Below are 18009 nucleotides of genomic sequence, written 5' to 3'. Positions count from 1 at the left end.
AATCACCCATATCAAGCCACTTGTCCCCACTTAAATACGCATGTGCTCTTAAGTTGTGCCATTGAGTCTAAACCCTATTAATTTCCTACCCTAATTACTTTTAGCATATTAGTTTAACCCTAATTACTCTATGCCATTGTTATAACCCCAGTGAATAAACATCAGTTAAAATTACTCTTGCGAAAAGATGTAAAGGAAGAAGGGAAAAAGATGACAAGAAGTCCATTTCCCTTCTCCTGATTTGTACGTGCGCCTCCATCTTCACATCTTCAAGCTCTCTTAATATTATTCTTTTCCCTTCCATTCTTGTCCACCAAGCAAAGTCCCAACTCTAATCTTCATCCGAGCTCTAAATTTTATTAGATTATGCGTTGTTTTTAGTCTCGCCTGCCAAGCATCTTAAAGGTGATTAAGCGATTAGGGCTTAAGCCTGTCACTTAGGTGAGTGAAAACTCTAGGGACTAAGTTGGATTGATCTGCCATTAAATGAATCTTAACAATGACATGTTGAGCTATTGTGATTTATTGGTTCCAATTGAAAAGTTTTCCACATTCTTCAAATATTTTGATTGATTAAATTTTAATTGGTGGATTATCAAGTTAATTATTAAAGGAAATTAAACCGGGACACAATTAATAGTTAGGCCAAATTGCACTAAATTGCATAATTAATTTAAAAGTGGGCTGTTTTAGTGATTTTAATAAAATCACTATTATTATGAATAAAATTTGTGGGTTTGCAAATGATAATAAACGGTTATTTGGCTCTATTATTGATCCGAGGAATAACAAAATAGTATTGTGATAACATTTGCTCTTGTGTTATAATGATTATGTTAGTGATGCCATGTGATGGGGACCGTTGTCGTGGTCTACTAACCAGAAAATGAGCTCCCTCGTACGAGTATGTGAATCAGACTCTAGGAAAAGATAAATGTTCTACCATCTAAGACGGGCCTACAAAGGTTAAAAGGACATCAAATCTATGATCCATATACAAACTCGTATGGCTTTTGTAGCTTGATATGCTTTCACTAGTCCGTGATATAATGTTGAAAAATAACTATTATTATGCGGTTGCGCGGTGTATTTATTCCCGCTGGATGTAGAAAGCGCTCGTGGACCCATGGTGGATGGGCCGAGAGGCGTGTTCGTAATTCCGTCCCCCATGAGTTAACGGTGACGATATCTCGTTAGTTTATATGAGTCCTTGGCCAATGCCAAGTAAGGAATAGATACTCACACGTGTATATGAGCGAGCTATTATGTGGTATTTCTTTTTGGTCGATACTATATGGTATTTTCTTTTTTTGGTTGGAGATACTATATGGTATTGGCGCATCATTTATGTGCATAAGTGTAGTCATTTATTGATAATGCACGACTTACATCTTAAAGAACTTAAATAATAATGTTTGGGAAGTGTAAGTCGATCGATACTCTTGAGAGTAAGTTGACCTTCTTATTACTGAAATGAGTAAGTGATAAGGAAATTTTGACTTGGATGATTAACATTTGAAGCCGCTTTCGTGAATATGATGCGGTGAGGTATGTGAATTCTCGACATGCTAGTGCATCGGTGGAGAAAAAGAAAGCATAAGTGTCATTACTCTCGTACCGTATCAAAACTTTTCGAGTGATCATTTCAGTGCCACATAGATTGAAAAATGGTCACTTAAATGTTTCCGGTGACAAATTCCGACAATTCATCTTACGATGATTGATTAGTGTAATTTTCATCCATACATGGCTTTTCTTATGAGAAAGAAGTGGCACGTGGAAAATTCTTCATCCAACATGGCAACGTGAACAAAATGAAGAGGCTTCTCTCTTTCTCTCTCTCCCAAAAAACACTATTCTCTATCATCGTTCCGGCATTAGATAAAAGAGTTGATTTTGTTAGATATATTGCATATATTAGAGCTAGGATTTACTGCTTTGGAAGAGATGGAAAATAACGTGTGGGAGTTTTGATCTTGGATAAAATCAGTTTTAGAGGTCTAATTGCTGCCTTCATCTTGTCGGCAAGCCGCATCGGAGTTCATATAAAAATTGCCACGTTGGAGTTTTTGGTAATCCAAATCGCCGATGGTACTGAAATGGTCGTCTTATTTTTTTTTTTATTATAAAAAATTTACGTATTACAAAAGTGACTTTCAAGTGATTGTTGTAAAAATTTTGACATTGAAGAGAGTGTCGTACGGAAATTACAACATTTTAAATGTCCTTTGCTTGAATTTATATTATGGTACGTGCTCACTATGGAATTGGGTTACAAGTGCTTGGATGATGTAGAATACATCAAATTATTCTATTTTGATTATGCAAAATTGAATGTTACTATATTGTCGTGATCTTGGGTTGATAGTGATCTTCTACTTTAAACACAGAAGTTTCATTTACTGAGTTTAGGCTCACCCCAAAATATTTTATAGATTGATGGAGTTCGGAGTTCAAGGACATTTAGATCAGTCGCTTCCCAAGATTTTTCAAGGACTGAAGCAAATTGCGCAATAAAATCAGATGTGTATCTTTTGCACTTGGACTTTTGAATGTGTATAGCAAGAAAAAAAAAATTACGTACATCGTTTCAAATTCAAATTACATGGAAAATTGAGGCCGTGACACTAGCCATGGGCAAGCCAAATCTAAGCTCGTGCCATGGTCATTCAAGCTCAAACGTCGAGCTCGCAACCATGGCCCGAACTGGCATCTCATTGCTTTGGGAGGGGTCTATGGCAAAGACTAGCGGTGATCGACTTTAGGATGGGTCTATGGCAAAGAGTAGCGGTGATCGACTTTAGGATGGGTCGGTTCCAATTAGGTTCTTCATTTCAAAAGTTGGAACGGAAATATCAGTCAATTCTAGAATTGTCAGTTCCTAAACCAGCCCATTTATGTTTTGGATAGCAGATCAAAGCCCTACAATAAAAGTTAAAGGTCGTACCATTTTACTAGAATAATATTTGTTGCTCAAGTGATTATATTGCTATTTGTTCATGTTGAAAATTATGGCTTGATTTTCCATTTTCAATTATTTTTCACATTCAGGCACACATCGAAAAATATTTCTATTTTCTTGAAAAATGACTTTGTGAAAAATATTTTTTAAAAATATAATTTTTTTTGCGAAACAAACGAAATTTTTTTTTTAAAAAACAGCACATCCCTTTGTCTAATTAAATCCAAACCACTAAGGGTGGGTTTGGTTCGACATTTGGAAAGAGCTTTGGGGGAATGCAAATGCTAAAAGCTAAAAGCTACTTGTGGAAATGCAAAGACTGTTTGGTAAACTTAACATTTTCAAGGGGCTTTGGGTTAAATGCTGTTTGGTAGAAATACATTAGGAAAGCTCCTTTGGGTGACTATTTTATGCTATTTATTTTTAATTGGTTTAAAATTGAAAAGATTGCCAACAATGTTAAAAATATGAATTAATTTAGTTTTGCCCATTGATTAATTTGTTCTAGCAAATTTATTTTGAAAATAATTGTTTCATTCTCTCTTCTTTGCATGATTTATTTGCTATCGATAGATCTTTGGCAATCCTTTTTGATTGATTTCTTACTTCTCCAAAAATACAATATGTGCTCGATGACGGATGCCGATTTTCTTAGTTGATCATGTCGCGCACGTTGGTAATTGGAATATGGAGAATCACCCTATAATTGATCATGTCGCGCACGTAGTCCCGCAATGAGGAAGCTCCCGGCCACAAAAAAAAAAAATGGTAATGAAACGATTAAAAAAAAAATAACTCTCGAAACAGGGGAGCTATCAATCTATTCATTATCAAATCTCGATCAGATTTAAAAAAAGAAAATGAAAAATCAAAGTGCTCTGTCATAACAAAAAAAAGGAGAGTTACCCACATTGCATCGCCAATGTAGAAGTCGCAGTCAAGCATGCAAAATACAAAGAGAGAGATATGGCAGAGGCGGGGAAACACCGTGGAAATGGCCTTCTTCTCGCTTCTTGACTTCACCGATGCTTCGTACTAGTGTCGAGACAAATCAAAATGCTATACCAAGACAGAACATTCATGGGAACATACACCACAAGGTACTTTTGCAAACATCCTTAAACATTTCTTAAACTACGAGCTATTTGATCACGCAAACGTGCCATGTCAGATGTTGCATCATCATTTGAAGCACTACCCTCCCCATTTACATCATCGGAATCTACTATATATAAATTGGGATCCAAATCTACTCTTGCAAAATGTGCATCATCCACGGCATTTTTTCGTATGTAATTGTGCAAAGTTATTGCCGCTATCACAATTTTCACTTGCTTTTGATATGGATAACTAGGCATACCCTTTAGAATCTTCCACTTCTTTTTCAATACACCAAAGGTTCGCTCAATTGTTGATCGCAGTGAGGAGTGGGCACAGTTGAACACTTCTTTATGACCTGTAGGTGCGGGACCTCGTTGAAACTCGGGCAAATGATATCTAACTTCTTTGTATGGCCCCAAATAACCCGTGAGATTTGGATATCCAGCATCTACCAAATAGTATTTACCTACACAACGATTACATAAATTTAAACAACATATACCACATACATAAAGAAATATATAAAAACCATCAATTGACGAACCTTTCGGAGGATGAGGATAAGTGTTCTCACGGATTGCTTCATAGAAAATACGTGTATCATGAGCTGTTCCCTCCCAACCGGCCATTACAAAAGTAAATTCCATGTTAAAATTGCACACAGCCATCACGTTTTGCGTCGATGTTCCTTTTCGTCCAATAAAACGAAGCTGATCTTGTGTAGGTACCACCGCTGGGATATGCGTACCATCTATAGCTCCAATGCAATCCTAAAACAAGAATGCAAATATTACTTGATTTATATTTATGCTCATCCTTTCTATTGTATAATCATAACTAACCTTAAAATGTGGATAAAATCTTTGATTATTCCGGATCTTCTTTGGAACTTCCTCGAATTGTCGATCGAATGGTTGAATCAAATATGCTCCCATTTCACATACTTTATCTAGCACTAAGCTAAATAATCTGCATATGGTTTCCCCAGAGTGCTGAAAGCGCTCTTGTGCTAACTTGTTACTTACACCATGTCCTAAAATATGAAGAAACATTCCCACCATTTCTACAACATCAATATTCCTAGATCCTTGAAGATCATATCGTGTCACTAATTCCTGCGTTAAATTATTAAAGACAGCTCTATCCATTCTAAGCATTCTATAACACCTTATCGAATTAGCATCAATATCCATTAGCTCTCTTAACCATGCATTTCCTGTATATGATGAGGTCATGCACGGTTGTTTGTATCGGTATCTTGTCCGATAAACAGCTACAAAATGGGCGACTGTGCAAGCTAACAAAAATTCATCTTCCTCTTTTACATGCACTATTGCTTGGGTTTCCCTGTCAAGAGCACTTTTATCCATAACTGGATAAAATAACAAAATGAGGTTAGAATAAGAGATGTAACAAGTTATGTAAATCATTCATCAACATCACACAAATTGACCATCATAAATATGCAACCTCCACAAAATAAAGATAACACCAACTTAAAATAACAGAGTCTCACAAAGAAATAGTCTAACTAATACAAATAAGTAGTGCAAAGAGAACACCAAATCGGTCTATTACAGCAACATAGCATATGAAAAAGTCAAAATAAATAACGAGCATTCCTACTTTGAAGTATGCTTCTCGAACTGACGCTTGATCCATTGGACTTTTTTCTCGTTGTCACGTAAGTTCATGAAGATTTGCCTAAAATCCTTCTTTTCTGCAAAATGTTCTAGTGAAAAAAGGTATAGCTCTCCATCTTGCATAATCTCAGGTATGCCATCCAAAGCGTCCATGATTTCTTTGTAAGGATCAAATTCCCTCACAACAGTTGGGGCATTGCTCCTAGTTTCAAAAGCTAAAACATTTCTTTCCATTTGTGAACTTAACTCGGCACTTGTACTCAATTTCTTTTGTTTCTTATTTGGTGCATGCCTCACTGAACTTTGCGATGCTCTTTTTTTGCTTTGAGCCCGATCCACAGTCTTTTCACCAACACTACACTCTATATTGTCATCGGTAGAACCTACACAATCCTCAATATCAAGTTGTGTGGCCACATCATCCTTATCAACACACAAACCGCGCCCAGGTGTCCATGTGACACTTCCAGTGGCAACCGTATCACCGAACATTTTGTCCATCAAAGCTTGAAGGCTCGGCTTAATGCCTTTCGTTTTAAAAGCTCTAAACTTAGGATTTTCCTGTTATATTAAATATGTTCATGAGTTATATTATAAAGTGAACTTTGAAAAAAAAAAAAAGTAACCAAATAAGAGAACAAAAACCTGAATTTTCTTCTCCCACCATTTCTCGCTTGCATCAATAGTATTCTTCATTGGATCCCATCCTACTCCCGTTTCTTTCGTAGTCAATGACCTCCATCGTCTCCAATCGTCCTTAAGATTGTCCCACTTACTCTTCATTTTATTTTTATCATACTTTTTGTGCCTTTGCTCCTCAAACTTGTTAATTATGACTGTCCATCCATCCCTTTTGTTGTTTGAAGGACGGTTGCCTTTTTCAATTTCTTCAACGCACAACCTACAAAAGGTTTCTACATCCTCCGAGCTCCAAACAGCTTTTTCCTTTGATGAACTTGCCATCTACTATTAAAACAATAGAAAAGACCACAAACAAAACCTAATTCAGCCAGCAAAATACATCCACGCAAACATATAAGCCCATAATGTCTCTAAAATAGGAGCATGGACTCAAGAAGAACTTAGCAAACATTCCATCAACATAATTGTTCTAAAAACTTTAATCAAAGACTAATGCAAATGACAAAACATATCATAAAATAGAGCACTTGAATCATAAGATCGGGTTGAAAATCAATACAAACGCCACATGAAACACAATTTCAGCAGTTCAAAACGATCATATCGGATCCCTTTATTGAACTAAAAGGAGCATAAAAGTGGATGGGGCGTAAGGAAGGAATACAGACACAACCCTTTATTGAACTAAAAGGAGCAAAAAGGAGAAAAAAAAATCAAATCCGGTAGAAAAGTCTATTGAGGCTTCCCTATATATACACCATAGCTTACCAAGCATGTGATCATTAGAGCAAGCATATGACGTCTGTTACATATTGTTACTTATAATTGAAGTATGCCATTCTAGATATCCAGTTTTGAGTTCATCTTTCAACCTGGGTCCTGGTGAACATGATAAGCATGTATATGCTAAGTTTCCATGCAATAAAGGTTGCAAATTTTTTTGGGGAAAGAAGAGCAGCAAGAACCCTAACAAATTAAGGGAAAAAAGATCCATATGCACAATTTTCACTTCATATCCTTTTATATCCGAGTTCTTTGAGCCTCAGCAGAGAACAATAAGCAAAATGAGATTTATTACATAACACAGTATAAGTAGAGTGGGATTTTTGAATAATCACTTACAATAATAACTTCGGCAGCCTTACCAAAAAAAAATAATAATAACTTCGGCAGCCTTATAGAGGAACCACCCCAAAAACAAAATCCTTCAACACAATCTCGGGGCACATGACCACAAACGCCTTGTCTTATCATGCTTCTCATACTGATCTCTTTACAAGAGTTGCATTACTAACAAGTCACAAGTTAGTCTCCCCTGTTACGTATGCTAATTTTGGCTTCACCGCACATAACTTTGCTGGTCTTTCGCAAAGCTCGGATAGAAGTTATACTAATCATAGTTCTTACAGATCTCAATCCCCCTGAGAATACATAATGCATCGCCTTTCCTTCCAAAACTTTACCTCTTTTGCACCTAGTTTGTCACAATCTCTGCGGGTAGGGAAATTGGTTACCTTGCTACCAATCTATCCTAATTTTTGATACCAGAGGCCATATTTTGTTTGATTATCTTTGGAAAAAAAAATTGCTAAAGCTCTTAGGGAATCAATCGATCGGATCCCTTTCCAAGAGTGGTACAATTGGCGCATTGAAGGGGGAAACAAAATAGCAACATGGAAACCCTAAGATCTGCTCAAATCAACGCCACCAACTAGTTAAGCGAGGGAGAGAGCGAAGAAAAGTCACCCGGTCTTAGCGAAAGAGCGCGTTCGAGCGAGGGAGAAATCGAGCGAAGGAGCGACCAAACGCGAGGGAGCAAACGGAGGGAGAGCGACCCGACGCAAGGGAGAAGACGCTACGGCGAGGCGCAAAAGAAGTCTCTCTATCGATCGATGTTGAAGAAAAGAGAGCGGGGCTACCAAAAGGGCAAACTTGGACTTTTGAAAAAGTTTGAGGGCAAAAAAGGCAAGTCAACATATTTCATTAATCCCATCCTTAGCATCCCGAAAATGCTGAAAAGCCTAATCTTGGGGCTTCTAGCATTGGGCTTTCTCAGCCTTCCCAAGAGGAATATTTGGCCAAATGCTCCTTCGAAATGCTTGCCAAACAGTTCAACATTTTTCAAAGGAGCATTCGGGGCCAAATGCTACTTCTAAATGTCGAACCAAACTCACCCTAAAAGGGGTTTCGGTTGTTTTGGGCATAAAAGAATCTATGGACAATTACAAACAGTCACCTTCAACTTTACTTTCCATATCTAACACATTATTCAAAAATGTCAAATCTATGATTATTATCCTCTCATTCAACAATGAATTTCAAGCTACATATCCCATCCACACATAATCCAAGATCACCCATGGTTGCTCTAGGGGTCACCCTTTTCATGGATTTGGATCGCCTAATATTGGGATTTCCGTGACGGGCGTGACATTACTCAAACAACTTGATTTGAGCCACGTCATGTGTTAAAAGGGAGGGAAAAAATATGGACAAATTTTTTTTTTATTTGAAAAATTTTGAATCCCAAACGTGGCCCAAATCATGTCGTCTATTTTCATTTAAACAGCATAATTTGAATAATGTCACGCATGTTATGAAAATTTCAATGTTAGGCGATCCGGATCCCCTCTTTCACTTGAGAAGGGAAGGACGGTAGGAAGCGAGGACGCGTGAGTGAAGAAGCAGGGTTTGCACTCTGCACGTAATATATAACATACGCAGCAGCGTGAATTGTAAATCGAAATATTGTTCCCTCAAATGAGTCAAAGTCAACATCTTTTTGGAAAAGTCTCTCTAAAAGCTTTTTTTTGTTTGGATTTTGTTGACAAGCGTTGGAATTATTTATTTATTTATCAAGGATACTCATCGTAAAATATCATTATTACTGCAAGTGGAAATTTTTCGTAGCGATCGGTCAACATAATTCAGAGAAAACAGAGGAAAAAGGAAACCGAGCTCCGCTCGAATCATATTCTCCGCTTTGGCCTCCCAAGTCGGACGACTTCTTCGTGTTCATGCCTTCTTCTTCCTCCGACGTCGCTCTCTCTCTCTTCTCTCTCTCTCTCTACATCAGCCTTCTTCCCCAAGAAACTCGTTCCGTTGCTCAGTCAACGAACTTTCCCACGAGTCCCTCCTTTATATACCGATTTCTCTCCGCTCTACCTTCTCGCCCCAATCAAGGAGAAGCCTTCGAAAGTCGCTTTCTTGATCCATCCATCGTCGCCAGTTCGAAGAATCCCCGTGACCCAATTCGCTAAATGGTTCTTCCGCTGCTGAAGCTCGGGACCCTGGTCGTCAAGACGCTGAGCAAGCCCGTCGCGAGCCGGCTCAAGCAACAGGCCGCTCTCCACCCGCGGTTCCGCGAGTTCATCGTCGGCTTCGCTCAGGTTTGCGATCCCCCTTTCCCTTTCTCGCGTGTGGGAAACAGATCGTTCGCGATGTGCTGAGCTCGTTGGTGGGAGAAAGTGACGATCTTTCGAGGTCCCTCGATCGGGGGTTTCGCGAAGTAGCGGGTCGAGTGTTCTCACGAGTTAGTTTGGCCTTTCAGGTGATTCGCGGGGGTAATGTGATTTAATTGAAGGGAGTGGAGAGAAATGAATGTGATGTTCGCGCTTAGTGGCGATTGTCGATCAATGCAGGATTCTAGTTATTGCTGATGAATGTCTTCATAGAACAATCAGAAGGGACGTTTGGTTGGATGAGAGAGTGAGTATAGCTTGGACTCATTTAGGAGATACCGAATGACCGGTTTTTAATCAAACTGGCAGACACGAGAAGAGCTTAAGGTTTTCTGCCATGGCAGCATGCGCTGAATTGAGGCTTTGATTGTGATATGCTTTCTAGGCACTAAACTTCAATTTCTTGGTCGATCTCCGATGTCTTCCTCATTTGGTCTTTGAGAGTCAATGTTGTGCTATGCTGCTCTAGACCAGAATGTTGCAGATTCTCCTTGTGGCGCCGTTCTGGCCTTCAAAATTTTCTCCTTTTTCGTCCCAGAAATGATGGTGTTCTTATGATTACATAATGGATTCACCGGTATTTATTATCCAATCAGTTTCATGGGTAATACTGGTTATGTTGATGCATTTTGTACCACTGAACTTTTGAAACAGTGCATGCTAAAGAGTTCCTCCTTGGCAATGGCAGCACTGGAAATTGTTCCCTTGCCATCCTTTTGTTTTGGAATTGGAAATTATCCTCTTGCTGGTCTTTATGTTGAGAGGACTTGCGCTTGAATCTGGTGATTTTTTGGTGTATAATCCTTAGTGGACTTACAACAGATGGCATGTAGGGTCTCTATCAGCTTGATGGCAATGCTTCTTCATAGTGGATCAGTGGCTCAAGTGGCTGTGGCTGTCGCCTGTCATGAATCACGTTCAATTGTTTCCCTTGATTTAAAGTTTAAAGTACTTCTCGGTATTGTAGCTGTGTCATGCCCATAATAATTCACCAGTTTTCCTCTCCTCGTGCCTTACCGTGTGCTCTTTAATATAGCACATACTAGGAGGTTTTTCCCTCCTGATATTTATGCGAAGATACAAGCACTGGTTGGCCACAACTGGATCTGATATACATTAATAACTTGATCATACAGGCTAACCATCGAATCACAACAACCATACAAAGAAGGATCTATGGTCATGCAACTGACGTGGAGATCCGGCCTTTGAATGAACAGAAAGCTGTACAGGCTGCAGTGGACCTGATTGGAGAACTCTTTGTCTTTTCGGTAGTTTAACTTCTCAGAGAGCTATATCTGTGACTTAGAATGTGTTTATATTATGCATGACTGGAGTTCTTTGCATTCTTGCAATCGTGAATAAGTTGTGTTCCAGTGGTAGGTTCAACATCAACATTGGTAACTTTCTCTTCCAGCAAAATGCCATTTTGCCAAGGCATATGTCTTTTGCAGATTCTGTTATACATTTTTCACAGAGCACGGAAAGATATTCACATTCATTCCCTCCTAAAGCAGTGATTCAATGATTTACTTCTTACTCTATTTTTACATGGCCATTTGTCTCCATGGACAGGTAGCTGGAGCTCTTGTGATCTTTGAGGTGCATAGAAGTGCTAAATCAGAAGCCAGAAAGGAGGAAAAACGCAGGGAAGAACTGGAGGTAATCTGTAATGATCCTAATTATATTTTACCACTTTATGTTGGTTTTCATTCCCACATTGAACTTTGTCCCCTGTATTTCCAAATGTTACCTTAAACTGAAATATTAATCATGCGTTTGAATGTGCTTCTCATTTTATCATTATTGTTGGTTTAGCAAACGTGAAGCGGTCACTAATGATGGATCCTGTCAAACTCTTGAAATATTATTTAAAAAAATTTGCTCATATATATGTTACATTTGCTGAATTGGTTGTGGGAGCCACCTCATACTGTTCCTTTGATAATACCGTATTGCATGGTTGCTTTAGTTTATCAAACAGGCTTCTTAATATGTTATTGTATGATCAAGTCTGAACTAAAATTTATCCTTCTGTGTGTGTATGCGCGCGTGCGCAATTTGGGTGATAGCCAAGCCACCCATGCAGTCTCTTGGCTTGATCACTCAACAGTAATACCTGGTTTCTCTTGTTCGTGGACTACCCAAGGCTTGAATTGCACAATGGAAATCCGGAACTGTGTTCAGTGTCCTTTACTTAGAGGAGTTCAATAGATACTTCCAAGTACCGAGCTCAATGCATAACTAGAAAAAAAAATTCAACCAATTTTTCCTCATTCCAGAGTTGTATATCTTGCCTCATCTTTGTAGTTTTTCCTGGCTAGATTTTTCTTATGCCTAAAAGATAGAAAATCCAATGATTTGGCTTCTTGGATACCTGAGATGGACTGATTAGGATCCAATAGAATGAGCCCATGCGCCATATAATTACTGCAGAACCAGCTAGTTGCTTTCAGACAAGATGAATTGTCTTTCAGCTTATTCAGCTTGAAGACGGTAGTGGTTGATGGTATTTGGGTAGTACTGTGCCATGGGAAGTTTGATGTAGCTGTTGTTTTCAGCTTATTTCCTGCGACATGAGGCTTAGTATGCATATGTTATATATATTTGCATATTGTGAATGACCAAATCCAGTTTATTATGTTTTGCATGATTTCATCATTTTCATAAAAAAGTTGACTGCAATCCATCTGAAGCAATTATATGTGTTTTCCCGTAAAAAAATTTCAAAAAATTGATTAATCCAATTGGTAATGTCATCAATTCATGAAGTTGCAGTTCTCTGATTAAGTGCTTTTATCAGGATTAGAAAGTATAGCTTTTCAAGTTCGTAGCCAGTACTTTTAATATTACCATCATCCACTCTAGGCAATGAGGCAAAGGGATGAATCTTTAGAGAAGGAGGTGGAACTTCTCAAGCAAAAACTTGCAGAGCTTGAGCAACTTGCTAAGGGACGAGGACTTTCCGGCCTTTTCAACTTCAAACATGCTAATTCTGAAGATGCAAAAATAGCGAAACCAGTTTGAGGCTTTGACCAGCAGAGTAGGAGTCATTACTATGATAACAACAAGATTCATCCATACCGTCCTCTCAATTGTGGAAAGCAATTCGTCTGGTCTTCTTTGTCAATTCTTTGATTTGTATCTTGCTTGGTTTGTTTCTTCAGAAATAGAAGGCCACATAGTCAGATATTTTTGGAAGATGAGAGGAAGGTGCTTACTCCATGAGTTTGTAACAATTATTCATTAGTCCTTGCAATAACATTAGAATGAAGAGTCTGCCATTCCTGCAAATAACTGTTATATTTGTATTGCAACTTCTGTTGACATTGAAATTCGATCATGCCAATTTCACAGGCAATTGAATGCAACCACGGAGGATCTTTGACCCTGGAATGATTAACATAGAGGAGTTTGGTTTCTTGATTCATCTGCAACTTAGCTGAAAATTGAAGTCTACTGCAGATTTGATGAAGTAATTGCAGAAAGTCACCGACATAATAATCCGGTAGATTTTGCTTTTCATCTAAAACTGGGTCCTCATGGTCTATAAAGGACAATTTGAGCAGCAATGACTGCATATGCGTTATGGGCATCAAAATAGGAACAACCGTCAGTTGGGGTTCCAAGGAAATCTGAAGAAAGCTATACTGCTCATCAAGGGCGAAAAATGTTTCACCATAGAAATTTCATGATAGATTGTCGAGAAATACCCATTTAAGCACCTTAAGGAATGTTTTGGGACGTCAATCAGTCTCAATTCTTCACAAGAATAACAGTCCCCAGTTCCTTTTAAGCAATCTCATTTCTTCCGAACTTATGTTTCATCGAGGCGGTAAACTTAAAACGTATTTCTCACGTAGAAACATGAGATTTTCCTAGCTTTGAACTTAAGGAATGGTTTGAGACGTCACCTGAAGTTATCCAAAGTATGCGACTTTCTTGGTTATTCAAGGAAATTAAGCAGCAATATAATCAAGTCAGATGCTCTTTGAGCATCTGAAATAACTGAAATCCTTAGTACACAAACTGAGAGCTCCCTAAACAAGAATTAAATGTTGAATTTCCTCCCTGCTACCTGACAGCTTCAGCTGTCCATCCAATTCATCCAGCAACAAATAAATCTCGCTGGAATCCGGATGATCTTTATCGGAAGCTGCAAACTCATGAATCTTACCTTCCATTTCAATCGAACTAACCCCAGGGCATCCCTTCTCCACTCTCTGTTCTTTCATGGATGCTCTGATCTTTGCAACCTCTCCCCACCGACTCACTTCCGCGTGCAGATTAACTAAAAGAGCAAGGTACCCACTATTTTCTGGCTCCAAAACCTTCAATGCGTTAGCAGCAACTTGAGCTATCTCCAAATTTCGATGGAGCTTACACCCGCCTAGCAATGCACCCCAAATGACAGAATTTGGTTCAACTTCCATAATCTGAATCAATTCGAGGGCATCTTCCAGCAGTCCCGCTTTGCTCAATAAATCAACCATGCATCCGTAGTGTTCGACGCCGGGAGTGATGGTATAATCCTCGGTCATGCTACGAAACCACCGTTGGCCTTCATCTACTAGCCCAGCATGAGTGCACGCACTTAAAACGCTAACAAATGTCACCCCATTAGGCTTTATCTTTTCCTTCCCCATCCTCTCGAACATTTTAAGCGCATTTTCTGCACAACCATGCATTGCAAGCCCTTCAATAACTGAATTCCAACAGAAGAGGTTTTTCTCTCGCAACTTGTAAAACACCACAAGGGAGGTACCTAAGCTCCCGCACTTGGCATACATATCGACCAATGCTGATCCAATATAAACATCAATGCAGAATTGGTTCTCCATTGCAAAATGATGGATTTCCTTCCCTGCGTCTAGTGCGCCGAGATGAGCGCAAGCCGAAATTACGGCAGCAATGCTCACTTCATCAGGGGTAATTCCATGAGCAGTCATCTCTCGAAACGTGGTTAATGCTTCTCTGAATCGCCTGTTCTGAGAATAGCATGTGATCATAGTCGTCCATGAGATGATATCCCTCGCCGTCATCTGTTCAAACAGCGACTCGGCCAATTCAACATCGCCCAACCTTGCGTACCCATCTATCATAGCATTCCAAGTAGCCACATTTCTTTCAGGCATCTCCTCAAACAATGCCCTGGCAGCACTCATGTCGCTCGAACGAGCATGAGCCAGGACCATTGTAGTCCAGGCGAAAGCGTCTCTTTCGTGCATTTCATCAAACACCTTCCTCGACTCCTCAATTTTGCCGAAATTTGCGTACAAATCGATGAGAGCTGTCTGCACGAATACGTGCGAGTCGAACCCATTTATCCAGGCGTGACCGTGCACGCTCTCTCCCAACCCCAAGCCTCGCGTCGCACCGCAGGCTTTGACCAGCGACGAGAAAGTGTAACTTGTAGGATGGACATCCCCTCTCAGCAGCATAGACTTGTAACACTCGAGAGCCAGAATCGGCAAACAACGATGCACCAAGCATCTGATCATCGCATTGTAGACGAAAGCATTGGGATTCTCCACGCGGGTGAAGGCCGAAACGGCGAAAGCCGCATGGTACACGGTCGAAGAGGTGGAGATGAACTGGTTCATCAAGAAGCAATCTTGGTCCGCGTTCTGCTTGATCATGGAGGCATAGATGGATTCGAGCTCGTTTCTGCTAGCGCATCTTCTCAATCGATCGACTATGGCTTGCTTCCAGACTGAAATCCGGGGTTGTTGGATCATAGCCTCATGGGATCATGGGACAACCTGTGAAAGATGTGCACAACTCTTTGATTCTTTCCTCGTCTCTTTTCCCGCTCTACAGCTTTTGATTCTATCTATATATATAAAGCTGGAAAATAGTAACGGTGTCGTTTCCATTAAAAAGACAAATTTATCCTCATATCATTCCATTGCAATTCAAAGTGATGGCTCTACCTTCTATTTATTTGTTTTTTTTATCCTATCTATGATCTAGTTGCCATAATTAAACATTTCGCATGCTTTATTTTTATTTATTGCGGGAATAACGTGTATATTAAAGGCATTATGTTTTCTTTTTCAAATTATTCATTTTACGTGAAGCAAACAGAGTCTTAGATTTTACTTCTACAGAAACAAGTCTTATCGAAAAAATAAATTTCCAAGAAATAATGTATTTTTACCTCACTATCGGCGAGATATATTTACACAGGCATGTGAAGAGTTTATAAGAGTATCTAGGAAAACACCAAAAACATTGATGTGAAAAAAGCTATATATAAGGATGCATCTTGATAATTTTTTTATGTAAACACTTCTCAAGGGACGATAGTAATTTTTTTCAATCCAATATTATGAATTTAAAAAAAAATTATTTCTATAATTGATTTAAGCAAATTTTACCCGTTAAAGTTTCACGTTGGAAAATGTAACTACGATTTTTAAAGAGGGTCTTTTTCGGTAATATCCTATAATTCCATTCTATGTGTACGTAGATAAATGTTTAGTGGTGATACGCACAACAAAAATGTAAGTGCATAAAAGCGATTGTGTTAGAAAATTGCATATGGTAAATTTTTCTACGTTCTACTTAACAATTCATCCATATATATGCTCGACAACGTAGAATAGAATTAGGTTTCTTGAAAAACTTCCTTATCGACAAAACTAATTTCTACAGAAGTAAAATTCAACATGTCAAAAAGAATATATAGTGCCTGCAATAAACAAAAAACAAAACGTGTGTGAAATTCTTCCTTGTGATTTTGGTTACCACTTTAAATCGCAATTAATTGGTTAGGGAGATTTCAAGATCTACCCAAGAACCTAATTTTATTTTATTTTATTTTTTGATTTAATTTTTTTCAGCAAAATAAAATGAGTAGCAATGAAACGATTCGAAGTAAAAGATAAATAACAAAACTCACCATTCGCAAAAAGCAACAATCCCTAATATGAGCAATAGAAATTACAATCCACCAAAAAAGAAGAGGTGAGCGAGCCAAACTAGTTTTTTTTTTTTTAACAGTAGCTAAAAACTGGTTCCAAAACCAGTCCGGTTCCTAGGTCCTTAGAACCGAGAATCGGCCCAATTCCAACCGGTTTTCAAAATTTAGAACAGATCTCCAAACCTATTTTTCGAGCAGTCCGATCCAGGTTCTGAGTAAACCTAATCAGGTTGCACACCTCTAATGGAAGCTAACCTCTATGACTAAATCTAGGAGTACTTCCTGATCTTTTCAGGAGGAACACGCCCGACTGTATGTCAGATATTCATGACAGGAAGACAAATTTTTCCAAGCATCACGAGAGTCGGGGGTCAAAATGAAATGCACAGAGAATGTGTTCAGGTACCCGCAATTAATGTCCGTTCTGCCACCTTCCATTTATTTATTTTTAATCCTATCTAGATCTGGTTGCCATAATTAAACATTTCGCATGCTTTACTTTTATTTATTGTGGATATCACATGCATATTAAAAGTATTACGTTTCCTTTGTCAAATTATTCATTTTCTTCGAATCAAACAGAGTCTTAGATTTTATTTCTGTAGAAATAAGTTTTACCGAAAAGAGAAACTTCTACGAAACAATATATTTTTACCTCACTATTGGTGAGATATTTTTACATAGAGCATGTAAAGACTTTATAAGGGTATATAGAAATACACTAAAATCATAGGTGGGAAAAAAGTTAATGTATAACGATGCATCATGATAACTTTTCTGTAGACACTTCTTGAGGGAAGATAGTAAGTCTTGTCAATCCAATATGATGAATTAAAAAAAAGTCTCTAATTTTTGCAATTAAATTTAATTAAATTTTACTTGTTAAAGTTTCACGTTGGGGAATATAACTGTGGTTATATTTTGAATTTTTTTTAAAGAGGGTCTTTTTTTCTCTTTTATCCTGTAATTCCATTATATGTTTATGTATATAAAAGACGACCGACAAGAAAATGTTTCATGGTGATATGCACAACAAAAGTGTAAGTTTAGAGACAAGTGATTGTGTTAAAAAGATTGTACAAGTTAAATTTTTCTACATTATACTTAACAATTGATCCATTATTATGCTCGACAATGTAGAATAGAATTAGGTTTCTTGAAAAATTTCCTTGGCTACGGTGCTAATTTCTACACGAGTAAAATCCGACCATGAAAAAAAGAAAAAACACAGTGCCCACGATAAACAAAAACAAAACTTGTGAACCGACAATTAGA

General features: G+C 38.3%; 3 protein-coding genes across 5 annotated transcripts; 1 reads left to right on the top strand and 2 right to left on the bottom strand.

The window, feature by feature from the left end:
• Nucleotides 1–5685: 5685 nt before the first annotated feature.
• LOC115739666 (L10-interacting MYB domain-containing protein-like) lies at nt 5686–6669 on the bottom strand. The gene is made up of 2 exons (XM_030672882.2): nt 6352–6669; nt 5686–6267 (listed from the first exon to the last, which is right to left on the bottom strand). The coding sequence occupies exons 1-2, from the start codon at nt 6667–6669 to the stop codon at nt 5686–5688; spliced, it is 900 nt and encodes a 299-aa protein (XP_030528742.2).
• A 2642-nt stretch (nt 6670–9311) lies between these two features.
• Nucleotides 9312–13609, top strand: LOC115739756 (OPA3-like protein). 3 transcript variants are annotated; one of them, XR_004015281.2, is made up of 6 exons: nt 9312–9737; nt 10946–11080; nt 11385–11471; nt 12678–12852; nt 12977–13022; nt 13167–13609. XR_004015281.2 is itself a non-coding variant. In XM_030672989.2 (4 exons), the coding sequence occupies exons 1-4, from the start codon at nt 9609–9611 to the stop codon at nt 12834–12836; spliced, it is 510 nt and encodes a 169-aa protein (XP_030528849.1). In that variant the 5' UTR covers nt 9313–9608; the 3' UTR covers nt 12837–13103. The 3 variants fall into 3 exon arrangements, 1 of the variants encoding a protein (XP_030528849.1); XR_004015280.2 differs by having other exon boundaries at nt 9313–9737; nt 12678–13022; XM_030672989.2 differs by lacking the exon at nt 13167–13609 and having other exon boundaries at nt 9313–9737; nt 12678–13103.
• Nucleotides 13589–15619, bottom strand: LOC115739753 (pentatricopeptide repeat-containing protein At1g06143). The gene is made up of 2 exons (XM_030672987.1): nt 13805–15619; nt 13589–13697 (listed from the first exon to the last, which is right to left on the bottom strand). Exon 1 carries the CDS (start codon nt 15545–15547, stop codon nt 13850–13852), a length of 1698 nt encoding a protein of 565 aa, XP_030528847.1. The 5' UTR covers nt 15548–15619; the 3' UTR covers nt 13589–13697; nt 13805–13849.
• Nucleotides 15620–18009: the final 2390 nt, after the last annotated feature.

The sequence above is a fragment of the Rhodamnia argentea genome, chromosome 9 (genome assembly GCF_020921035.1).
Source record: "Rhodamnia argentea isolate NSW1041297 chromosome 9, ASM2092103v1, whole genome shotgun sequence".
Lineage (NCBI taxonomy): Eukaryota > Viridiplantae > Streptophyta > Magnoliopsida > Myrtales > Myrtaceae > Rhodamnia > Rhodamnia argentea.
Note: the sequence above shows the minus strand (reverse complement) of the source record. Positions and strands in the feature narration are given on the sequence as shown.

Bases quoted from the DNA above. Each gene is read 5' to 3' on its own strand.
- LOC115739666 (XM_030672882.2), bottom strand. From the start codon at position 6,669: ATGGCAAGTTCATCAAAGGAAAAAGCTGTTTGGAGCTCGGAGGATGTA. The intron at 6,268-6,351 runs GTTTTTGTTCTC...TTAATATAACAG, and splicing joins GGTGGGAGAAGAAAATTCAG to GAAAATCCTAAGTTTAGAGC.
- LOC115739756 (XM_030672989.2), top strand. From the start codon at position 9,609: ATGGTTCTTCCGCTGCTGAAGCTCGGGACCCTGGTCGTCAAGACGCTG. The intron at 9,738-10,945 runs GTTTGCGATCCC...TTGATCATACAG, and splicing joins TCATCGTCGGCTTCGCTCAG to GCTAACCATCGAATCACAAC. The intron at 11,081-11,384 runs GTAGTTTAACTT...CTCCATGGACAG, and splicing joins GAGAACTCTTTGTCTTTTCG to GTAGCTGGAGCTCTTGTGAT.
- LOC115739753 (XM_030672987.1), bottom strand. From the start codon at position 15,547: ATGATCCAACAACCCCGGATTTCAGTCTGGAAGCAAGCCATAGTCGAT.